Source organism: Gorilla gorilla, chromosome X (assembly GCF_029281585.2).
Source record: "Gorilla gorilla gorilla isolate KB3781 chromosome X, NHGRI_mGorGor1-v2.1_pri, whole genome shotgun sequence".
Classification (NCBI taxonomy): Eukaryota; Metazoa; Chordata; class Mammalia; order Primates; family Hominidae; genus Gorilla; species Gorilla gorilla.
In genome coordinates this window covers 82,447,010-82,467,527 of record NC_073247.2, presented here as the reverse complement: position 1 = coordinate 82,467,527, position 20,518 = coordinate 82,447,010, and the positions used below count along the sequence as shown (strand labels likewise).

The 20,518-nt window shown below is 39.7% G+C and overlaps 1 protein-coding gene across 2 annotated transcripts in view; it reads left to right on the top strand.

The window, feature by feature from the left end:
- Positions 1–20,518, top strand: part of TEX11 (testis expressed 11) — a 383,978-nt gene that overhangs the window by 253,074 nt on the left and 110,386 nt on the right. For both annotated transcript variants that reach the window (XM_055376139.2, XM_004064340.5), the window contains exon 17: positions 7,427–7,529. In XM_055376139.2, the coding sequence (XP_055232114.1) occupies positions 7,427–7,529 (103 nt within the window). The remainder of the gene's footprint in view (positions 1–7,426; positions 7,530–20,518) is intronic.

Sequence of the window (20,518 nt, the reverse complement as noted above, 5' to 3'; positions counted from 1 at the left end):
TCCCATTGAATAGTTTGGGAACCCTTGTCAAAAACCATTTCACCATATATGTGAGGGTTCATTTCTGGGCTCTCTATTATATGCCATTGGTCTATATGTCAGTCCTTATCTCAGTACTATACTGTTTTGATTACTATATCTTCATAGCTAAGTCTTGAAATCAGGATCCCTTGAAACTTCATATGAATTTTAGGATGGGTTTTTTTATTTATGAAAAAAAAATGCCCTTGGAATTGTCATAGGGATTACATTGAATCTGTAGATCACTTTGGGTATCTTCATTTTTCAGTGTTTATCTTTTACTGTGGTAAAATATACATTATCTTCATTCCTTCTTAACTTCAAATTTTTTCTTCTTTTTCACTTTTAGTCTCTTTTGGCATTATTGGCTGTATTTATTTACTTTTGACTTTCTTCTTGTTAGTCTTCATTTCTGAAATGACTTCTTTTACTTCTAATATTTTCCTTAGCTCTACCACCTCATTTCTGAGTTTTTCTAATTATTACTATGGGTTTTTTTGTTTGTTTGTTTGTTTGTTTGAGACTGAGTCTCGCTCTGTCGCCCAGGCTGGAGAGCAGTTGTGCTATCTCGGCTCACTGCAACCTCCGCCTCCCAGGTTCAAGCAATTCTCCTCCCTCAGCCTCCCGAGTAGCTGGGATTACAGGCACCCGCCATCGTGCCCGGCTAATTTTTGTATTTTTGTAGAGACGAGGTTTCACCATGTTGGCCAGGCTGGCCAGGCGGAACTCCTGACCTCAGGTGATCCGCCCTCCTCAGCCTCGCAAAGTGCTGAGATTGCAGATGTGAGTCACGATGCCCCGCCGCTAATTCTTATTTAGGTTGATCTTTCATATCTTGTATCATTTTTTTTATTTTTATTATTATTATACTTTAAGTTTTAGGGTACATGTGCACAATGTGCAGGTTAGTTACATATGTATACATGTGCCATGCTGGTGTGCTGCACCCATTAACTCGTCATTTAGCATTAGGTATATCTCCTAATGCTATCCCTCCCCCCTCCCCCCACCCCACAACAGTCCCCAGAGTGTGATGTTCCCCTTCCTGTGTCCATGTGTTCTCATTGTTCAATTCCCATCTATGAGTGAGAACATGCGGTGTTTGGTTTTTTGTCCTTGCGATAGTTTACTGAGAATGATGATTTCCAATTTCATCCATGTCCCTACAAAGGACATGAACTCATCATTTTTTATGGCTGCATAGTATTCCATGGTGTATATGTGCCACATTTTCTTAATCCAGTCTATCATTGCTGGACATTTGGGTTGGTTCCAAGTCTTTGCTATTGTGAATAGTGCTGAAATAAACATACGTGTGCATGTGTCTTTATAGCAGCATGATTTATTTTTAAATGTGTTTAGCTCATTTTTAAATAGTCGGTTATGATTTTGACCTGTTTTTTGAGCACATTTTTCTGACATGCTTTCATTTTCTGTGGGGATACTTTGCTGCTGCTGATGCTGCTGCTGCTTTTTATTTAAATTTTTTTGCAACTTTTTAGGGTATTTAACTTAAAGCTTTACTGTTTCTCATTTTGATGTGAAATTAGTTTTCCTTAACTTATAAAAAGGTAGACATTTAGAAAGTGTTACTACTTCACAGAGCTCCCTTTTTTGTTTTTGGTTTGGTTTGGTTTGTTAGTGTTTAAAAATAAGGCAGCTTTTATTCTGAGATTTCCTGGCTCTGCTTCTCTCTGTCTTTTGGTGTACACCCACACTGTCCAATATGATAGCGATGAGGCATGTGTGGCTATGTACGTTTAAGTTTAAATTAATTAAAATTAAATAAAGTTATAAAAATTTATTTTTTCAATTGCAGTAGCCACATTTCAAGTGCTAAATAGCCATGTGTGGCTAATGACTACTCTATTGAATAGCACAAATATAGAATATTTCCACCATCACAGAACTCTATTGGACAACACTGATCTATACTTTTTCTTTCATCTTTGTTGTCACTGTCCTGTTCAGTTTTTTATTGTACTCTCAGCAGTTTCTCCTTAGTGTGGAGCCTCTCAGAGGGGAGCTCTAGTGGGTAAGCTTTAAGGGTTCATAGGGCCTAGACTACTATCGCTTCTTTAGTACATCTTTGATATGAGGTCCTTGCACTCACTCAATAATGGAGAAAGCAAATTATCTCCCAATTTCAACTGCTATTCTCCAGTTTCCCCATCATGCTATTCAGTTGATTTCTACAAGCCAATTTTGGGGTCCTCCTTTTCTATATAGTCCATTAGACGCTCCCCTATTACTTCCTTTTTTTTCTTCATCCTGTACAGATGCTGACATAATGCAGGTCTTGTAGCTGTTGTTGCTTTTTCTCCACCCACTTGTGTTTCTTAATGCCTCGGGATACTTTGTCACTCAGTTTTGTTATAAACGCTGTCTGTGGTTTTTGGTTTTGCCATCTGCATGCTCAGTTGTTTTTCATGAGAATTCAGAGAAATGTTACCTCTACCACATATTTCCAGAATCATTTTGTATAGTTTTTTTTTCTTCCTACCTACCTACTGACAGGGTCTCACTTTGTCACCTAGGCTGGAGTGCAGTGGTGTAAACACAGCTCACAGCATCCTCAACTTCCTGGGCTCAAGTAATCCTCCTACCTTAACCTCCTGAGTAGCTGGGACCACAGGCATGCACCACCATGCCTGGCTAATTTAAAAAAATTTTTTTGTTGAGACGGGGGTCTTACTATGTTGCCCAAGCTGGTCTCAAACTCCTGGACTCAGATGATCCTCTCACCTCAGCCTCCCAAAGTGCTGGAATCACAGGCATGATCAGCCATGCCCAGCCTCATATGGCATATATATATATATATATATATATATATATATATATATATATACACACAGCTACCTTTGCTAAAGTCTCTTAATAATTGTAATAATTTGCTTATAAATTCTTCTGGGTTGTCTACATATTCAATCATACAAATTGACAATTGTGTTTCTTCTTTTTCAATATGCTTTATATATTTCTTGTCTTATTTTGTCTAATAATTCAACCACTATGTTGAATTAAAGTGGTGTTTTGGATTTAAAAGGGAAAGCTACCATAAATTGCCATTAAATATGATGTTTGCTTTAGGGTTTTTTTGTGTTGTTGTTGTATAGATACGGTATTAGTTTCCTAGGGATGCTATAACAAAGCACTACAAACTGTGTGGCTTAAAACAACAGAAATGTATGCACTTATAGCTCTGGAGGCTGGAAGTCCAAAATCAAGGTGTCGATAAAGCTATGCTCTCTCTGAAGACTTTAGTAGAGGATTCTTCCTAGACTAGATTTGCTTAATGGTTAGGTAAATGGTCACTTTTTGTAAATATTCTGTGTGTGCTTGAAAAAAATGTGTTTTCTGCAGTTTTTAGGCACTGTGTATGTACATATATGTACAGATGTTCCTTGACTTACGATGGAGTTATATCCCAATAAATTTATCGTAAGTTGAAAATATCGTAAGGTGAAAATGCAGTTAATGTTGGCAAAATGGCAGGCATCTACAACTTATGATGGTTTGACTTAATGATATTTTGATTTTATAATGATGAAAAGGCAATATACATTTAGTAGAAACCATAACCCTGTCATAAGTTGTAAGGAGCTCCCAGACTTACGATGTGGTTACATCCTGATAAACCCGTGGTAAAGTCAAAAAATCATAAGACAGAGACCACCTATATACACACATGTATAAATTTAGATTAAGTTTGTTCATTTTATTTGAATCTTCTGTATCAAAACTCATATTTTGTGTACTTACTCTATCACTTACTGAGATGAGGTGCTGGAATATCCCTTTATGGTTTGAATTGATCTATTTCTTCATTTAATTTTATCATTTTTGCTTTATATATTTTAGGCCATACTACTTATACGTACAAAATTAGTACTGTAATATATTTGTTTGTTGAAGTTTTATTGTTATGCAGTGATCTTCTTTATATCTAGTATTATTTTCTGCCTTAAAGTCATTTTTGTCTGATATTAATATATCCACACTTTGGTTAATATTTTCCAGATAGATCTTCTCTAATCCCTTTACTTTGAACTTTTAATACATTTATATTTTAGGTGTGCCACTTCTAAAAAATATGTAGTTACATATTTTTAATCCAGTCTGACCATTTTTGTTTTTTAACTAGGGCATTTCGTGTTTATACATTTAATACAATATTGGTATATCTGAGTTTAAATCTATAACTTACTTTATGCTTTCTATTTGTCATTTCTTTTTTTTTTTTTTTTGAGACAGAGTCTCACTTTATGCCCAGGCTGGAGTGCAGTAGTACAATCTCTGCTCACTGCAAACTCCGCCTCCCGTGTTCAAGTGATTCTCATGCCTCAGCCTCCCAAGTAGCTGGGATCACAGATGTGTGCCACCACACCCAGCTAATTTTTATATTTTTAGTAGAGATGGGGTTTCACCATGTTGGCCAGGCTGGTCTCAAACTCCTGTTCTCAGGGAATCTGCCTGCCTGAGCCTCCCAAAGTGTTGGGATTACAGGCGTGAGCCACCGTGCCCGGCTTCTATTTGTCATTTCTATCCTGTTTCTTTTTCTCTCCTCACTTGCCTTCTTTGGGATCAATGTTTCTAAATAATAGACCTTACTTGTTACAGCAGTTTTAGGTTTACAGAAAAATTGAGTAGGAAATATAGAGAGTTTTCATATACCCCTCACCGTTCTTCACATACTGTTTCCCCTGTCATTAACATCTTGCATTAGTGTGCTATATATGTTACAATTAATAAGCCAATATTGATATGTTATTTTTAACTAAAGTCCGTAGTTTACATTAGGGTTTAGTCTTTGTGTTGTACATCATATGTGGTTTGATGAATGTATAAAAAAGTGTCTACCATTATGATACCATACAGAATAGTTCAACCCCCTGTGGTTCATCTATTCATCCCTTCCTCCCTCTCACTGAACTAGTGTCAACCACTGATCTTTTTACTGTCTCCATAGTTTTGCCTTTTCAGAATGTCACATAATTGGAATCGTGCAGTATGTAGCCTTTTCAAATAGGTTTCTTTCACTTAGCAATATGCATTTAAGATTCCTTCATGTCCTTTTATGGGTTGGTAGTTAATTTTTTTTAGTGCTGAATAATATTCCACTATCTGGATATATTAGTTTATACACTCACCTATGGAAGAACATCTTAGTTGCTTCCAAATTTTGGCAGTTATGAAGAAAGCTACTATAAATATCTTTATGTAGATTTTTGTGTAGACATAAGTTTTGACACATTTGAATAAATACCAAAGGTGCAACTGCTGGATTGTATGGCAAGAGTATGTTTAGTTTTGTAGGAAACTGCCAAACTGTCTTCCAAGTTGGCTATACCATTTTTCATTCCCACCAGTGATGAATGAGAGTTCCTGTTGCACCACATCCTTGCCAGCATTATATGTCGTTAAAGTGTTTTGAATTTTAGTTATTCTAATAGATGCATAGTGATATCTCATTGCTGTTTTAATTTGCAAAACCCTAATGACATAAGATGTTAAGCATCTTTTCATACACTTATTTGCCATCTGTATATTTTATTTAGTGAAGTGTTTCTTCAGGTCTTCTGCCCATTTTATACTTGGGTTGTTTATTTTCTTATTGTTGAATTTGAAGAATTCTTCATACATGTTGAATACCAGTCCTTCATTAGATATGTGTTTTGCAAATATTTTTTCCCAATATGTGGCTTTTATCATTATTCTCTTAATGCTGTCTTTCACAGAGCAGTTTTTAATTTTAATGAAGTTTAACTTACCAGTTTTTTCTTTTATAGATATGGTTTTGGTGTTGTGTCTAAAAAGTCATTGCCAAAGTTCACCTAAAATTTCTCCTATGTTATCTTCTAAAAGTTTTATAGTTTGGGTTTTTATATTTAGGTTATAATCCATTTTCAGTTAATTTTTGTGAGAGGTTTATGGTCTGTGTCTAGCTCTACTTTTTTACATGTGGATGTCTAGTTGTTCCAGCACCAGTTGTTAAAAATACTATTTTCATTTTTTTTTCATTGCAGTCTTCCCCTTCTACTAGTGTGAAAATTATTTACTGCTTCTAATCTTTTAGTGGCTATCCTAGAAAGTATAGAATCCTTTCTTAACTGTCTTCCATGTTTGTAATCGCTCTGTGCTGCATTTTGGCTATTTTATTCTTTCAGCCCACTAATTTTCTCTTCACCTGTTTCTAATCTGCTATTAAACCTGTCTATTATGTTTTAATTTGGGTAATTGGGTTTTTCATTTCAAAAAGCTTCTTTGTTTCAGATCCCCAAGGTCACATTTTATGGTCTCTGTTTCCTACTAACTTCACTGATATGCAAAGTATTTAATAACTGGTATGGCACAGGTAATAATGAGACAGAATGGATACCATCTAGAAACAACCACTATAACTGTGTTAATTTGTACCACTGTGTATCAACCCACATACATATATTTTGAACATACATTGTATTTCTTTAGACTTTGAAAACATAGGTGTTTTATAACCAGTTTTTCATAATTCTAGTATCTGCATCTTGAGGGTCTGCTTCTGCTATCTCTTGTTTCTGCTGTTTATGGTACCTTGTTTCCGAGTGTGCTTTGTTATTTTTGTAACGTGTACAACTCATGGTTCTTGAAAAATTATTTATGGAAATATTTCGAAGGCTGACATAAGGTGCTTTCCCCCAGAGAAGATTTACATTTGCTTCTGTAGATGCTTGCGAGCTATCTAAACTAAATTCTCAGCTTTAGGTCTTTTAGCTTCCTGTATAATGTAGTTTGGGTCAGTGAATACATGAGTCTCCTAGTATTACACCTCATGGATTGTTTCCCTCCACCCCATTGTGCTGCCTTCTATTCAGCACTAAGGTAACTTTATTTGCAGTTTTCCAGGGATGTGGGTAGGAGTGGGTTTACTTTTGGCTTGTCCCTAGTCTAGGAGTGTGATCCCTTGGAACTTGATATCTGTTCCCCTGACCTAGTGATGTCCCTCAAAACTGAAGTTAACATTTGCTTACATTTGCAAATGCTTACCAGATAAAAGCGACTTTACTTTTCTGTTTACCTCTCTGAGACCTCAGTTTTCCTTAGATTTTGCCTTGGTAATTCTTTTACTATCTTGTCAGTTGCTCTTTTGTTCTTTCTGGAAAAAAATTAATATATCATCCAATATTTTTGGTTGTTTTCAGCAGGAGGGTTGGTCTGACATATCTAACTTACTCTATTTCCAGAAGTATAACTCACTGTTGCATTAGCATTCTAGAAGAGCACTTCTGCAAATATTTTTCTTAGATTCATATATTTTCATTGTGAGTATCCCTCAGCCATTTTGACTACCTTAATGATATTAGTAAAATATGGTAAGTCCTTCCTTGTAGATTTTATTAAAATGACCCAATGTTTTTCTTTCCAGGCCAAAGAGGCAGTGGCAGAAGCTGAACGACATGACCCTAGAAACATTTTCACTCAATTTTATATATTCAAGATTGCAGTCATAGAGGGCAACTCTGAAAGAGGTATAAATTTTATTTGTCACTTATATTTGACTATTAACACAAAGAATAAATAATCCTCTTCAACCACAGTGGGAAAAAAACATTGTTTTTAAGACAATAGAATTGAATATATGTTCTGCCTTTCCTATGTAAAGGTGAAACAACAATGCAAAAAGAAACTGTGGAAGGTTATATAAAAGTAAAAGAACAGTGGTTACCTATTGAGGGAATAGGAACTGGGCAAACGCGGGACAAGAATTAGGGGAAAGTCTTATCACTATGTACTTTTTTATACTTTTATTTAAACCAACCTATTCAAAAATTAAATTTAAAAAGCTGTGTGTGGGTGAGATTATACTAAAAACCCATATCAGTTAAGAATTGTCTTCAAAAAATGAAAGTTGGGGTACCTTTTGATTGTTTTCACTTATTTGAGAGGTGATTGGTGAGAGATTTGGCCTTGAGATGGAGTTTCTCTCCACAGAGTGGACAGTCTTGGAATTTCACACATGACCCTCATCCCATTAATGTTGAGGCCTTTCCATTAAGTTAAGCATAGTTTCCTAGCTGGTGTGTCTGCATGGGCACATATATGTTGAATTGGTTATAGATATGCCTTTGCTCAGATATTAATGCCTTCAGCCCTCAGGTAGCTGAATTAATCCTGAAGGAGTCTGAGCTCCAGACTGGTTGCCATTTGTTCGGCAGAAGTTAAGAAACTTAAATTAATGGATCCAAACAAAATGTATACGAATCCAATTAAGCAACTGTTTTTGGACACCTACTACGTACAAAGGACTCTGTTATTCACTCCTTAAGAAAAAAGATCATTTATTTTACATTAAAAAAGAAATGTTCCAGAATAGTAAAGTATACCTGTATAATAATTAAGGAATAGTAAATTAGAGGTTAATATTGCTGTCATGTTCATCATCAAAGTTTTCATTAGAGACTTTTAGGCATTTGTTTTACTTGATATACTGTGTTTAAGGGTAAAATAACTTGAAGCTTTTTTGCCAGTAAAAATGGCAAAAATATTAGTAATTTTCCTGTTAAATCTTTTGTTTTAACATTATTTTTTAAAAATTATTTTACTTTTTAAATACAACATCAGATCAACCCTTTTATTTCTTCTCCAGTTGTCTGTGACCATTTTTTAAAAGTCATGTATATTGAAGATACATATAATAAATTTACTCTTGCTAGTGTATGGTCCTATGAGGTTTATATATGTTAAAAATTCTGAGTTTTGATAAGTGCATACAGTCATATAACTATCACCACAATGTAGAAAAAAAATACCTCAGGGCCCTTTACTGTTACTCCTTCTCACCACTTTCAGCCCTGGAAATCAGTAATCTCTTCTATCTCTATAGTTTTGTCTTTTGCAGAATGTCATATAAATGAAATCATATAGTATGAATCTTTTTGAGCTTCTTTCACTTAACTTAATGCATTTGAAACTCACCCATATTGTGTTTATCCACAGTTTGTTCTTTTTTATTGCTATGTGGCATTCCATAGTATGGAAATACCACAGTATGGAAAAATGCATTCACCAGTTGAAGGATATTTGAATGGTTTTCAGGGTTTTTTTTCACCTCTGAGACAAGTTCAAAGTTTTCAGTTTTGACAATTGTGAATAAAGGTGCTGTAAAACATCTCTTTACATATTTTCTGTGATAATAATATTGTTTTTTTGAGATGGGGTCTTGCTCTGTCACCCAGGCTGGAGTGCAGTGGCATGATCTCAGCTCACTGCAATCTCCACCTCCCAGGTTCAAGCGATTCTCCTGCCTCAGCCTCCTGGATAGCTGGGACTACAGGTGTGCACCACCATGCCCAGTTAATTCGATGATAATATTTTACTTCTGTAGGGTAAATATCTAGGAGTGGGACTGTGGACTTACATGGTAAATACATGTTTAACTTTATTAGAAACTGCAAAACTGTTTTCTAAAGCGACTATACAATTTCACCTGTGAACCAGCTATGTTTAAGAGTTCTAGCTGATCTACATCCTCATCAGCACTTGAAATTGTCCACTTAAAAAAATCTAGCCATTCTGGGAGATTATTAAAAAGTCAAGAAACAACAGATGCTGGTGAGGCTGTAGAGAAATAGGAATGCTTTTACACTGTTGGTGGGAATGTAAATTAGTTCAATCATAGCGGAAGACAGCATGGTGATTCTTCAAGGATCTAGAACCGGAAATACTATTTGACCCAGCAATCCTATTACTGGGTATATACTCAAAGGAATATAAATCATTCTATTATAAAGATACATGCACACGTGTGTTCATTGCAGCACTATTCACAATAGCAAAGACATGGAACCAACCCAAATGCCCATCAATGATAGACTGGATAAAGAAAATGTGGTACATATACACCATGGAATACTATGCAGCCATAAAAAGGAATAAGATCATGTCTTTTGCAGGCACATGGATGAAGCTGGAAGCCATCAACCTCAGCAAACTAATGCAGGAACCGAAAACCAAACACCACATGTTCTCACTCATAAGAGGGAGATGAACAATGAGAACACATGGACACAGGAAGGGGAACAACACACACTGGGGCCTGTTGGGGGCGGGGAGGGGAGGGAGAACATCAGGACAAATAGCTAATGCATATGAGGCTTAAAACCTAGGTGATGGGTTGATAGGTGCCTCAAACCACCATGACACACGTATGCCTATGTAATAAAACTGCACTTTCTGCACATGTATCCTAGAACTTAAAACAATAAAAAAGAACAAAAATTTAGCTATTCTGATAGTGGGTAGTAGTGTTTTACTGTGGCATTAGCATTTCCCTAATGTTTAATATTTTATTAAACCATGTATCTTTTTTGGTTGTTTGTATAAATCTTTTTCCCAGTTTAAGATAGGGTACTTTGTTTTATTATTACTGATTTTTGACAGTTCTTTATATATTCTGGATACAAGCTGTCTTTTTTAAAAACTTATTTTTTTAATTGGCGAATAAAAATTATATATATATTGATCATGAACAACATGGTGGGTTTTATTTATTTATTTATTTATTTATTATACTTTAAGTTTCAGGGTACATGTGCACAACGCACAGGTTTGTTACATATGTATACATGTGCCATGTTGGTGTGCTGCACCCATTAACTTGTCATTTACATTAGGTATATCTCCTAATGCTATCCCTCCCCAGTCCCCCATCCCACAACAGGCCCTGGGGTGTGATGTTCCCCTTCCTGTGTCCAAGTGTTCTCATTGTTCAATTCCCACCTATGAGTGAGAACATGCGGTGTTTGGTTTTTTGTCCTTACTATAGTTTGCTGAGAATGATGGTTTCCAGCTTCATCCATGTCCCTACAAAGGACATGAATTCATCATTTTTATGGCTGCATAATATTCCATGGTGTATATGTGCCACATTTTCTTAATCCAGTCTATCATTGATGGACATTTGGGTTGGTTCCAAGCCTTTACTATCGTGAATAGTGCTGCAATAAACATACGTGTGCATGTGTCTTTATAGCAGCATGATTTATACTTCTTTAAGTATATACCCAGTAATGGGATGGCTGGGTCAAATGGTATTTCTAGTTCTAGATCCCTGAGGAATCGCCACACTGACTTCCATAATGGTTGAACTAGTTTACAGTCCCACCAACAGTGTAAAAGTGTTCCTATTTCTCCACATCCTCTCCAGCACCTGTTTCCTGACTTTTTAATGATTGCCATTCTAACTGGTGTGAGATGGTATCTCATTGTGGTTTTGATTTGCATTTCTCTGATGGCCAGTGATGGTGAGCATTTTTTCATGTGTTTTTTTGGCTGCATAACAGTCTTCCTTTGAGAAGTGTCTGTTCATGTCCTTCGCTTACTTTTTAATGGGGTTGTTTGTTTTTTTCTTGTAAATTTGTTGGAGTTCATTGTAGATTCTGGATATTAGCCCTTTGTCAGATGAGTAGGTTGCGAAAATTTTCTCCCATTTTGTAGGTTGCCTGTTCACTCTGATGGTAGTTTCTTTTGCTGTGCAGAAGCTCTTTAGTTTAATTAGATCCCATTTGTCAATTTTGTCTTTTGTTGCCATTGCTTTTGGTGTTTTAGACATGAAGTCCTTGCCCATGCCTATGTCCTGAATGGTAATGCCTAGGTTTTCTTCTAGGGTTTTTATGGTTTTAGGTCTAACGTTTAAGTCTTTAATCCATCTTGAATTGATTTTTGTATAAGGTGTAAGGAAGGGATCCAGTTTCAGCTTTCTACATATGGCTAGCCAGTTTTCCCAGCACCATTTATTAAATAGGGAATCCTTTCCCCATTTCTTGTTTTTGTCAGGTTTGTCAAAGATCAGATAGTTGTAGATATGCGGCCTTATTTCTGAGGGCTCTGTTCTGTTCCATTGATCTATATCTCTGTTTTGGTACCAGTACCATGCTGTTTTGGTTACTGTAGCCTTGTAGTATAGTTTGAAGTCAGGTAGTGTGATGCCTCCAGCTTTGTTCTTTTGGCTTAGGATTGACTTGGCGATGCGGGCTCTTTTTTGGTTCCATATGAACTTTAAAGTAGTTTTTTCCAATTCTGTGAAGAAAGTCATTGGTAGCTTGATGGGGATGGCATTGAATCTGTAAATTACCTTGGGCAGTGTGGCCATTTTCATGATATTGATTCTTCCTACCCATGAGCATGGAATGTTCTTCCATTTGTTTGTATGCTCTTTTATTTCCTTGAGCAGCGGTTTGTAGTTCTCCTTGAAGAGGTCCTTCACATCCCTTCCTAGGTGTTTTATTCTCCTTGAAGCAGTTGTGAATGGGAGTTCACTCATGATTTGGCTCTCTGTTTGTCTGTTGTTGGTGTATAGGAATGCTTGTGATTTTTGCACATTGATTTTGTATCCTGAGACTTTGCTGAAGTTGCCTATCAGCTTAAGGAGATTTTGGGCTGAGACAATGGGGTTTTCTAGATATACAATCATGTCATCTCCAAACAGGGACAATTTGACTTCCTCTTTTCCTAATTGAATACCCTTTATTTCCTTCTCCTGCCTGATTGCCCTGGCCAGAACTTCCAACACTATGTTGAATAGGAGTGGTGAGAGAGGGCATCCCTGTCTTGTGCCAGTTTTCAGAGGGAATGCTTCCAGTTTTTGCCCATTCAGTACGATATTGGCTGTGGGTTTGTCATAGATAGCTCTTATTATTTTGAAATATTCCCATCAATACCTAATTTATTGAGAGTTTTTAGCATGAAGGGCTGTTGAATTTTGTCAAAGGCCTTTTCTGCATCTATTGAGATAATCATGTGGTTTTTGTCTTTGGCTCTGTTTATATGCTGGATGACATTTATTGATTTGCGTATATTGAACCAGCCTTGCATCCCAGGGCTGAAGCCCACTTGATCATGGTGGATAAGCTTTTTGATGTGCTGCTGGATTTGGTTTGCCAGTATTTTATTGAGGATTTTTGCATCAATGTTCATCAAGGATATTGGTCTAAAATTCTCTTTTTTGGTTGTGTCTCTGCCCGGCTTTGGTATCAGAATGATGCTGGTCTCATAAAATGAGTTAGGGAGGATTCCCTCTTTTTCTACTGATTGGAATAGTTTCAGAAGAAATGGTACCAGTTCCTCCTTGTACCTCTGGTAGAATTTGGCTGTGAATCCATCTGGTCCTGGACTCTTTTTGGTTGGTAAGCTATTGATTATTGCCACAATTTCAGATCCTGTTATTGGTCTATTCAGAGATTCAACTTCTTCCTGGTTTAGTCTTGGGAGAGTGTATGTGTCAAGGAATTTATCCATTTCTTGTAGACTTTCTAGTTTATTTGCTTAGAGGTGTTTGTAGTATTCTCTGATGGTAGTTTGTATTTCTGTGGGATCAGTGGTGATATCCCCTTTATCATTTTTTATTGCGTCTATTTGATTCTTCTCTCTTTTTTTCTTTATTAGTCTTGCTAGCGGTCTATCAATTTTGTTGATCCTTTCAAAAAATCAGCTCCTGGATTCATTAATTTTTTGAAGGGTTTTTTGTGTCTCTATTTCCTTCAGTTCTGCTCTGATTTTAGTTATTTCTTGCCTTCTGCTAGCTTTTGAATGTGTTTGCTCTTGCTTTTCTAGTTCTTTTAATTGTGATGTTAGGGTGTCAATTTTGGATCTTTCCTGCTTTCTCTTGTGGGCATTTAGTGCTATAAATTTCCCTCTACACACTGCTTTGAATGTGTCCCAGAGATTCTGGTATGTTGTGTCTTTGTTCTCGTTGGTTTCAAAGAACATCTTTATTTCTGTCTTCATTTCGTTATGTACCCAGTAGTCATTCAGGAGCAGGTTGTTCAGTTTCCCTGTAGTTGAGTGGTTTTGAGTGAGATTCTTAATCCTGAGTTCTAGTTTGATTGCACTGTGTCTGAGAGACAGTTTGTTATAATTTCTGTTCTTTTACATTTGCTGAGGAGAGCTTTACTTCCAAATATGTGGTCAGTTTTGGAATAGGTGTGGTGTGGTGCTGAAAAAAACGTATATTCTGTTGATTTGGGGTGGAGAGTTCTGTAGATGTCTATTAGGTCCACTTGGTGCAGAGCTGAGTTCAATTCCTGGGTATCCTTGTTGACTTTCTGTCTCTTTGATCTGTCTAATGTTGACAGGGGTGTTAAAGTCTCCCATTATTATTGTGTGGGAGTCTAAGTCTCTTTGTAGGTCACTCAGGACTTGCTTTATGAATCTGGGTGCTCCTGTATTGGGTGCATATATATTTAGGATAGTTAGCTCTTCTTGTTGAATTGATCCCTTTACCATTATGTAATGGCCTTCTTTGTCTCTTTTGATCTTTGTTGGTTTAAAGTCTGTTTGATCAGAGACTAGTATTGCAACCCCTGCCTTTTTTTGTTTTCCATTTGCTTGGTAGATCTTCCTCCATCCCTTTATTTTAAGCCTATGTGTGTCTCTGCACATGAGATGGGTTTCCTGAATACAGCACACTGATGGGTCTTGACTCTTTATCCAGTTTTCCAGTCTGTGTCTTTTAATTGGAGCATTTAGTCCATTTACATTTAAAGTTAATATTGTTATGTGTGAATTTGATCCTGTCATTATGATGTTAGCTGGTTATTTTGCTCATTAGTTGATGCAGTTTCTTCCTAGTCTCGATGGTCTTTACGTTTTGGCATGATTTTGCAGCAGCTGGTACCCATTGTTCCTTTCCATGTTTAGCGCTTCCTTCATGAGCTCTTTTAGGGCAGGCCTGGTGGTGACAAAATCTCTCAGCATTTGCTTATCTGTAAAGTATTTTATTTCTCCTTCACTTATGAAGCTTAGTTTGGCTGGATATGAAATTCTGGGTTGAAAATTCTTTTCTTTAAGAATGTTGAATATTGGTCCCCACTCTCTTCTGGCTTGTAGGGTTTCTGTCGAGAGATCCACTGTTAGTCTGATGGGCTTCCCTTTGAGGGTAACCCGACCTTTCTCTCTGGCTGCCCTTAACATTTTTTCCTTCATTTCAACTTTGGTGAATCTGACAATTATGTGTCTTGGAGTTGCTCTTCTCGAGGAGTATCTTTGTGGCGTTCTCTGTATTTCCTGAATCTGAATGTTGGCCTGCCTTGCTAGATTGGGGAAATTCTCCTGGATAATATCCTGCAGAGTGTTTTCCAACTTGGTTCCATTCTCCCCATCACTTTCAGGTACACCAATCAGACGTAGATTTGGTCTTTTCACATAGTCCCATATTTCTTGGATGCTTTTTTCATTTCTTTTTAATCTTTTTTCTCTAAACTTTCCTTCTCGCTTCATTTCATTCATTTCATCTTCCATTGCTGATACCCTTTCTTCCAGTTGATCACATTGGCTCCTGAGGCTTCTGCATTCTTCACGTAGTTCTCGAGCCTTGGTTTTCAGCTCCATCAGCTCCTTTAAGCACTTCTCTGTATTGGTTATTCTAGTTATACATTCTTCTAAATTTTTTTCAAAGTTTTCAACTTCTTTGCCTTTGGTTTCAATGTCCTCCTGTAGCTCAGAGTAATTTGATCGTCTGAAGCCTTCTTCTCTCAGCTCGTCAAAGTCATTCTCCGTCCAGCTTTGTTCAGTTGCTGGTGAGGAGCTGCGTTCCTTTGGAGGAGGAGAGGTGCTCTGATGTTTAGAGTTTCCAGTTTTTCTGTTCTGTTTTTTCCCCATCTTTGTGGTTTTATCTACTTTTGGTCTTTGTTGATGGTGATGTACAGATGGGTTTTTGGTGTGGATGTCCTTTCTGTTTGTTAGTTTTCCTTCTAACAGACAGGACCCTCAGCTGCAGGTCTGTTGGAGTACCCTGCAGTGTGAGGTGTCAGTGTGCCCCTGCTGGAGGGTGCCTCCCAGTTAGGCTGCTCGGGGGTCAGGGGTCAGGGACCCACTTGAGGAGGCAGTCTGCCCGTTCTCAGATCTCCAGCTGCGTACTGGGAGAACCCCTGCTCTCTTCAAAGCTGTCAGACAGGGACATTTAAGTCTGCAGAGGTTACTGATGTCTTTTTGTTTGTCTGTGCCCTGCCCCCAGAGGTGGAGCCTACAGAGGCACGCAGGCCTCCTTGAGCTGTGGTGGGCTCCACCCAGTTCGAGCTTCCCGGCTGCTTTGTTTACCTAAGCAAGCCTGGGCAATGGTGGGCGCCCCTCCCCCAGCCTCGCTGCCGCCTTGCAGTTTGATCTCAGACTGCTGTGCTAGCAATCAGCGAGACTCCGTGGGGTAGGACCCTCCGAGCCAGGTGCGGGATATAATCTCGTGGTGCACCGGTTTTTAAGCCCGTCGGAAAAGCGCAGTATTCGGGTGGGAGTGACCCGATTTTCCAGGTGCCGTCCGTCACCCCTTTCTTTGATTAGGAAAGGGAACTCCCTGACCCCTTGCGCTTCCCCCCCCCCCGAGTGAGGCAATGCCTCGCCCTGCTTCGGCTCGCGCACGGTGCGCGCACCCACTGACCTGCGCCCACTCTCTGGCACTCCCTAGTCAGATGAACCCGGTACCTCAGATGGAAATGCAGAAATCACCCGTCTTCTGCTTGGTTCAGGCTGGGAGCTGTAGACTGGAGCTGTTCCTATTCGGCCATCTTGGCTCCTCCAATGTCTTCTCTTTCATTTCTTGTTTTATTTATTTGAGCCTTATCTTTTTTTCTTAGTCTAAATAAAAGTTTGTCCATTTTGTTCATCTTTTTTTTTTTTTTTTTTTTTTTGAGACAGTTGCTCTGTCTCCCAGGCTGGAATGCAGTGGCGCCATCTCGGCTCACTGCAACCTCCACCTCCCGGGTTCAAGCAGTTCTTCTGCTTCAGCCTCCTGAGTAGCTGGGACTACAGGCACATGCCACCATGCCCAGATAATTTTTTGCATTTTTAGTAGAGATGGAGTTTCACTACATTGGCCAGGCTGGTCTCAAAATTCTGACCTCAAGTGATCTGCCCACCTCAGCCTCCCAAAGTGCTGGGATTACAGGTGTGAGCTACCATACCTGGTGATTTTGTTTATCTTTTCAAAAAAAACTAACTGTTAGTTTCTAGTAAGACAAGTCTGGGTGGCAATGAACTCCCTCAGCTTTTGTTTGTCTGGTAAAGTCTTTATCGCTCCTTCATTTCTGAAGGATAGCTTTACTGGGTAAAGTATTAATTGGCAGGGTTTTTTCTCTTCGGCACTTTGAATATATCTTCCCACTCTTTCGTGGCCTATATTTCTGCTGTGAAGAGCACTGCTAGCTTTATTGGATCTCCTTTATATGTGACATGCTGCTTTTCTATTGTTACTTTCAGGATCCTCTCTTTTATGTTGATTTTTGACAGTTTGATTATAATATGTCTTGGTGTTGTCTTGTTTGGATTGTATCTTATTGGAGACTGATGACCTTCCTGTACCTGTATATTTATCTTTCCCCAGGTTTGGAAAGTTTTCTGTTGCTATTGATTGAAATGTGTTTTCCAAACCTTCATATCTCTTTTCTCCTTCTTGAACTCCTATAATTCAGATATTTGCCCTTTTGTTGCTGTCCCATAAGTCCCTAAGCTTTTTTTTTTAATGAGGAAGATCTTTTTTTAATGTTATTACTTTTTTATTTCCAGCTTGTAAGTTCAGGGGGACATGTGCAGGATGTGCAAGTTTGTTACATAGGTAAACGTGTGCCATGGTGGTTTGCTGCATAAATCATACCATCACCTAGGTGTTAAGTCCAGCATCCACTAACCGTTCTTCCTGATGATATCCCTCCTCCCAGCCGCCACCCTCCAGCAAGCCCCAGTATGTGTTGCTAACCCCCATGTGTCCATGTGTTCTCATCATTCAGCTTCCACTTATAAGTGAGAACATGCAGTATTTGGTTTTCTGTTCCTGCATTAGTTTGCTGAGGATAATGGCTTCCAGCTCCATCTATGTCCCTGCAAAGGACGTGGTCTTGTTCCTTTGTATGGCTGTATAGTATTCCATGGTGTATATGTACCACATTTTCTTTATTCAGTCTATCATTGATGGGCATACGTTGATTATATGTCTTTGCTATTGTGAATAGTGCTACAATGAACATACGTGTGCATTATCTTTATAACAGAATGATTTATATTCCTTTGGGTATATACCCAGTAATGGGATTGCCAGGTCATATAGTATTTCTGCCTGTAGGTCTTCGGGAAATCACCATACTGTCTTCCACAATGGTTGAACTACTAATTTACATTCCCACCAACAGTGTAAAAGTGTAAAAGCATTCCTTTTTCTCCACACACAACCTTGCCAGCATCTGTTGTTTTTTGACTTTTTAATAATAGTCATTCTGACTGGCATAAGATGGTATCTCATTGTGGTTTTGATTTGCATTTCCCTAATGATCAGTGATGTTGAGCTATTTTTCATACATTTGTTGGCCATGTGTATGTCTTCTTTTGAGAAGTGTCTGTTCATGTCCTTTGCCCACTTTTTAGTGGGTTTTCTTTTTTTTTAATTTGCTGAAGTTCCTTGTAGATGCTGGATATTAGGCCTTTGTTAGATGGATAGATTGCAAAAATTTTCTCCCATTCTATAATTTATCTGTTCATTCTGATGATGGTTTCTTCTGCTGTGCAGCAGCTCTTTAGTCTGGGAAGGCACTTTATTGGCCTATCAAGGAACTATGGGTAGGCTGTTTTGCATGGTTCACATGTGTGCTGACTCCTGGAGTCCTTTGGCAGCCTGGCCTTGTTCCTGGATTAGCAGCTGGGTGGGCCTGGATGCCTAGGTCCATGGGGTTGGATCTGGAGCCTGTATCCACTGAGGTGGACTTCTTGATTGGGTCTGAAGGATTGGGCTTGGAGCCTGTGTCCAATGGGGCTGGCCTGAAGTTTAGGCCCCCATTGGCTGACCAAACACTAAAGTGGTGAGTCTGAATCTGCAAGAGCCAGCCAGGTGGGAATGGGCCTTGTGCCTGGGTCCCCTGGGATAGGCCTGGAGCCTGAGTCTGTAGGGGTTGGCTTGGCACTGGGGTGGGCCTCAAGCCTGAGGACTAGGGCAGGCCTCAGTCCTAGGTCAGTGGGTGCTGGCCTGGAACCTTGGTTTGTAGGGGTGGTTTTAGAGCCTCAGTCCATGGGGGCTAGCCTGGCACCTGGGTCTACTGGGGTGGTACTAGACCCTTGGCCTACTGCAGCAGGCCTGGACCCTGGGTCTACTGGAGCTTGGGGCCACTGAGACAGTCCTAGAGCCTGGAGCTGGCCTGGAGTTGGGGCAGATGTGGAGCCTCGGGCCACAAGGACTGCCTTGAAGCCTGGGATTGTTGGTACTAAATTGCTGTTTGGAGACACACTGGCTGGCCTAGAGTGTGGGGCTGTGGGGACCTGCCTGGGGCCTGGGTCTGTGGGGGCCAGCCTGGGGGAAGGGTGTGTGTATGCTAGCCTGGAGGCTAGGTCTGTGAGGTCTGACCTGGGTCCTGGAGCTGCAGGAGCTGTCCTGGAACCTGGCTGCATAGGGGAAGTGCTGAGGCTTTGATCCATGGGGGCCAGCCCATCCCTAGGGTCTATTTGAATTGGCTTGGACCCTTGGTCTGCTGGAGCAGACTTGGACCGTGGCTCCACTGGAATGTGGAGTGACATAAGCAGGCGTGAAGGCTGTGTTCATGAGTGCCAGCCTCGTACCTATGGCCAGGGGTACAGATCTGGTATTGGGGCAGGCCTGTAGCCTGGGGCTGTGTGGGCTGACCTAGCTCTGAGGTGGTCTGAAAACCTGGGGTATGCCTGGATCCTGGGGCTGCAGGGGCTGGCCTGGCACTGAGTAGGCCTGGATCCTATATCTACAAGGAGCAGCCTAGAGGCTGGGTCCATGGGTGCTGACCTGATGACTAGGGCTGTGGGGCTGGCCTAGTGCTGAGGCAGACCTGAAGCCTGGGGCTACGGGGGATCCAGCTTCATACTGACAGCAATCTGGTGCCTGGAACTACTGATGTCAGCCTCATCCTAAGGATAGAGACTGCATCTAAAGCCTGAGTCTGTTAGGACTGTTATGGCACTGGGACAGGCCCAAAGCCTGGGGCTAATGGGTCTAGTCCAGCACTGGGGCCAGTCTGGAGCCTGAATCCGCTGGGGTTGGCCTGGTGATGTGGCAGTCCTAGAGATCAAGTCCTTCGGGCAGGTCTGGAGCCTGGGTCTGCAGGATATGACCTGGAGTCTGGGGCCATGGGGGCCTGCCCAGTGATGAGTTTTACTGCCGCCAGCCCATTGTTGTGGTCTGAGGTAAATTCCAGTACTCACTTTCCTCTTCTTCCCCTAAGTGGAGGATATCTGTCTTCATGCTCTATGGCCTGGGGTTGGGGGAGGGGTGACATGGGTATTAAAAAGCTGTTGTTCCTACACTCTTCAATGCATCTTTTCTATTTCTGTGCCACAGCCAGGTGCTGCAATCTCTCACCTAGTTTTCTTAGCTCTTGTGGAGGTATTTCCACGTGTGGATAGTTGTTCAAATTGATGTTCTTGTGGGGAATGAGCGCTGGAAAGTCCTATTCCACCATCTTGTTGATGTTCAGTGGACACAAGCTCTTTATCAGACATGTATTTTGCAATTTTTTTTCTT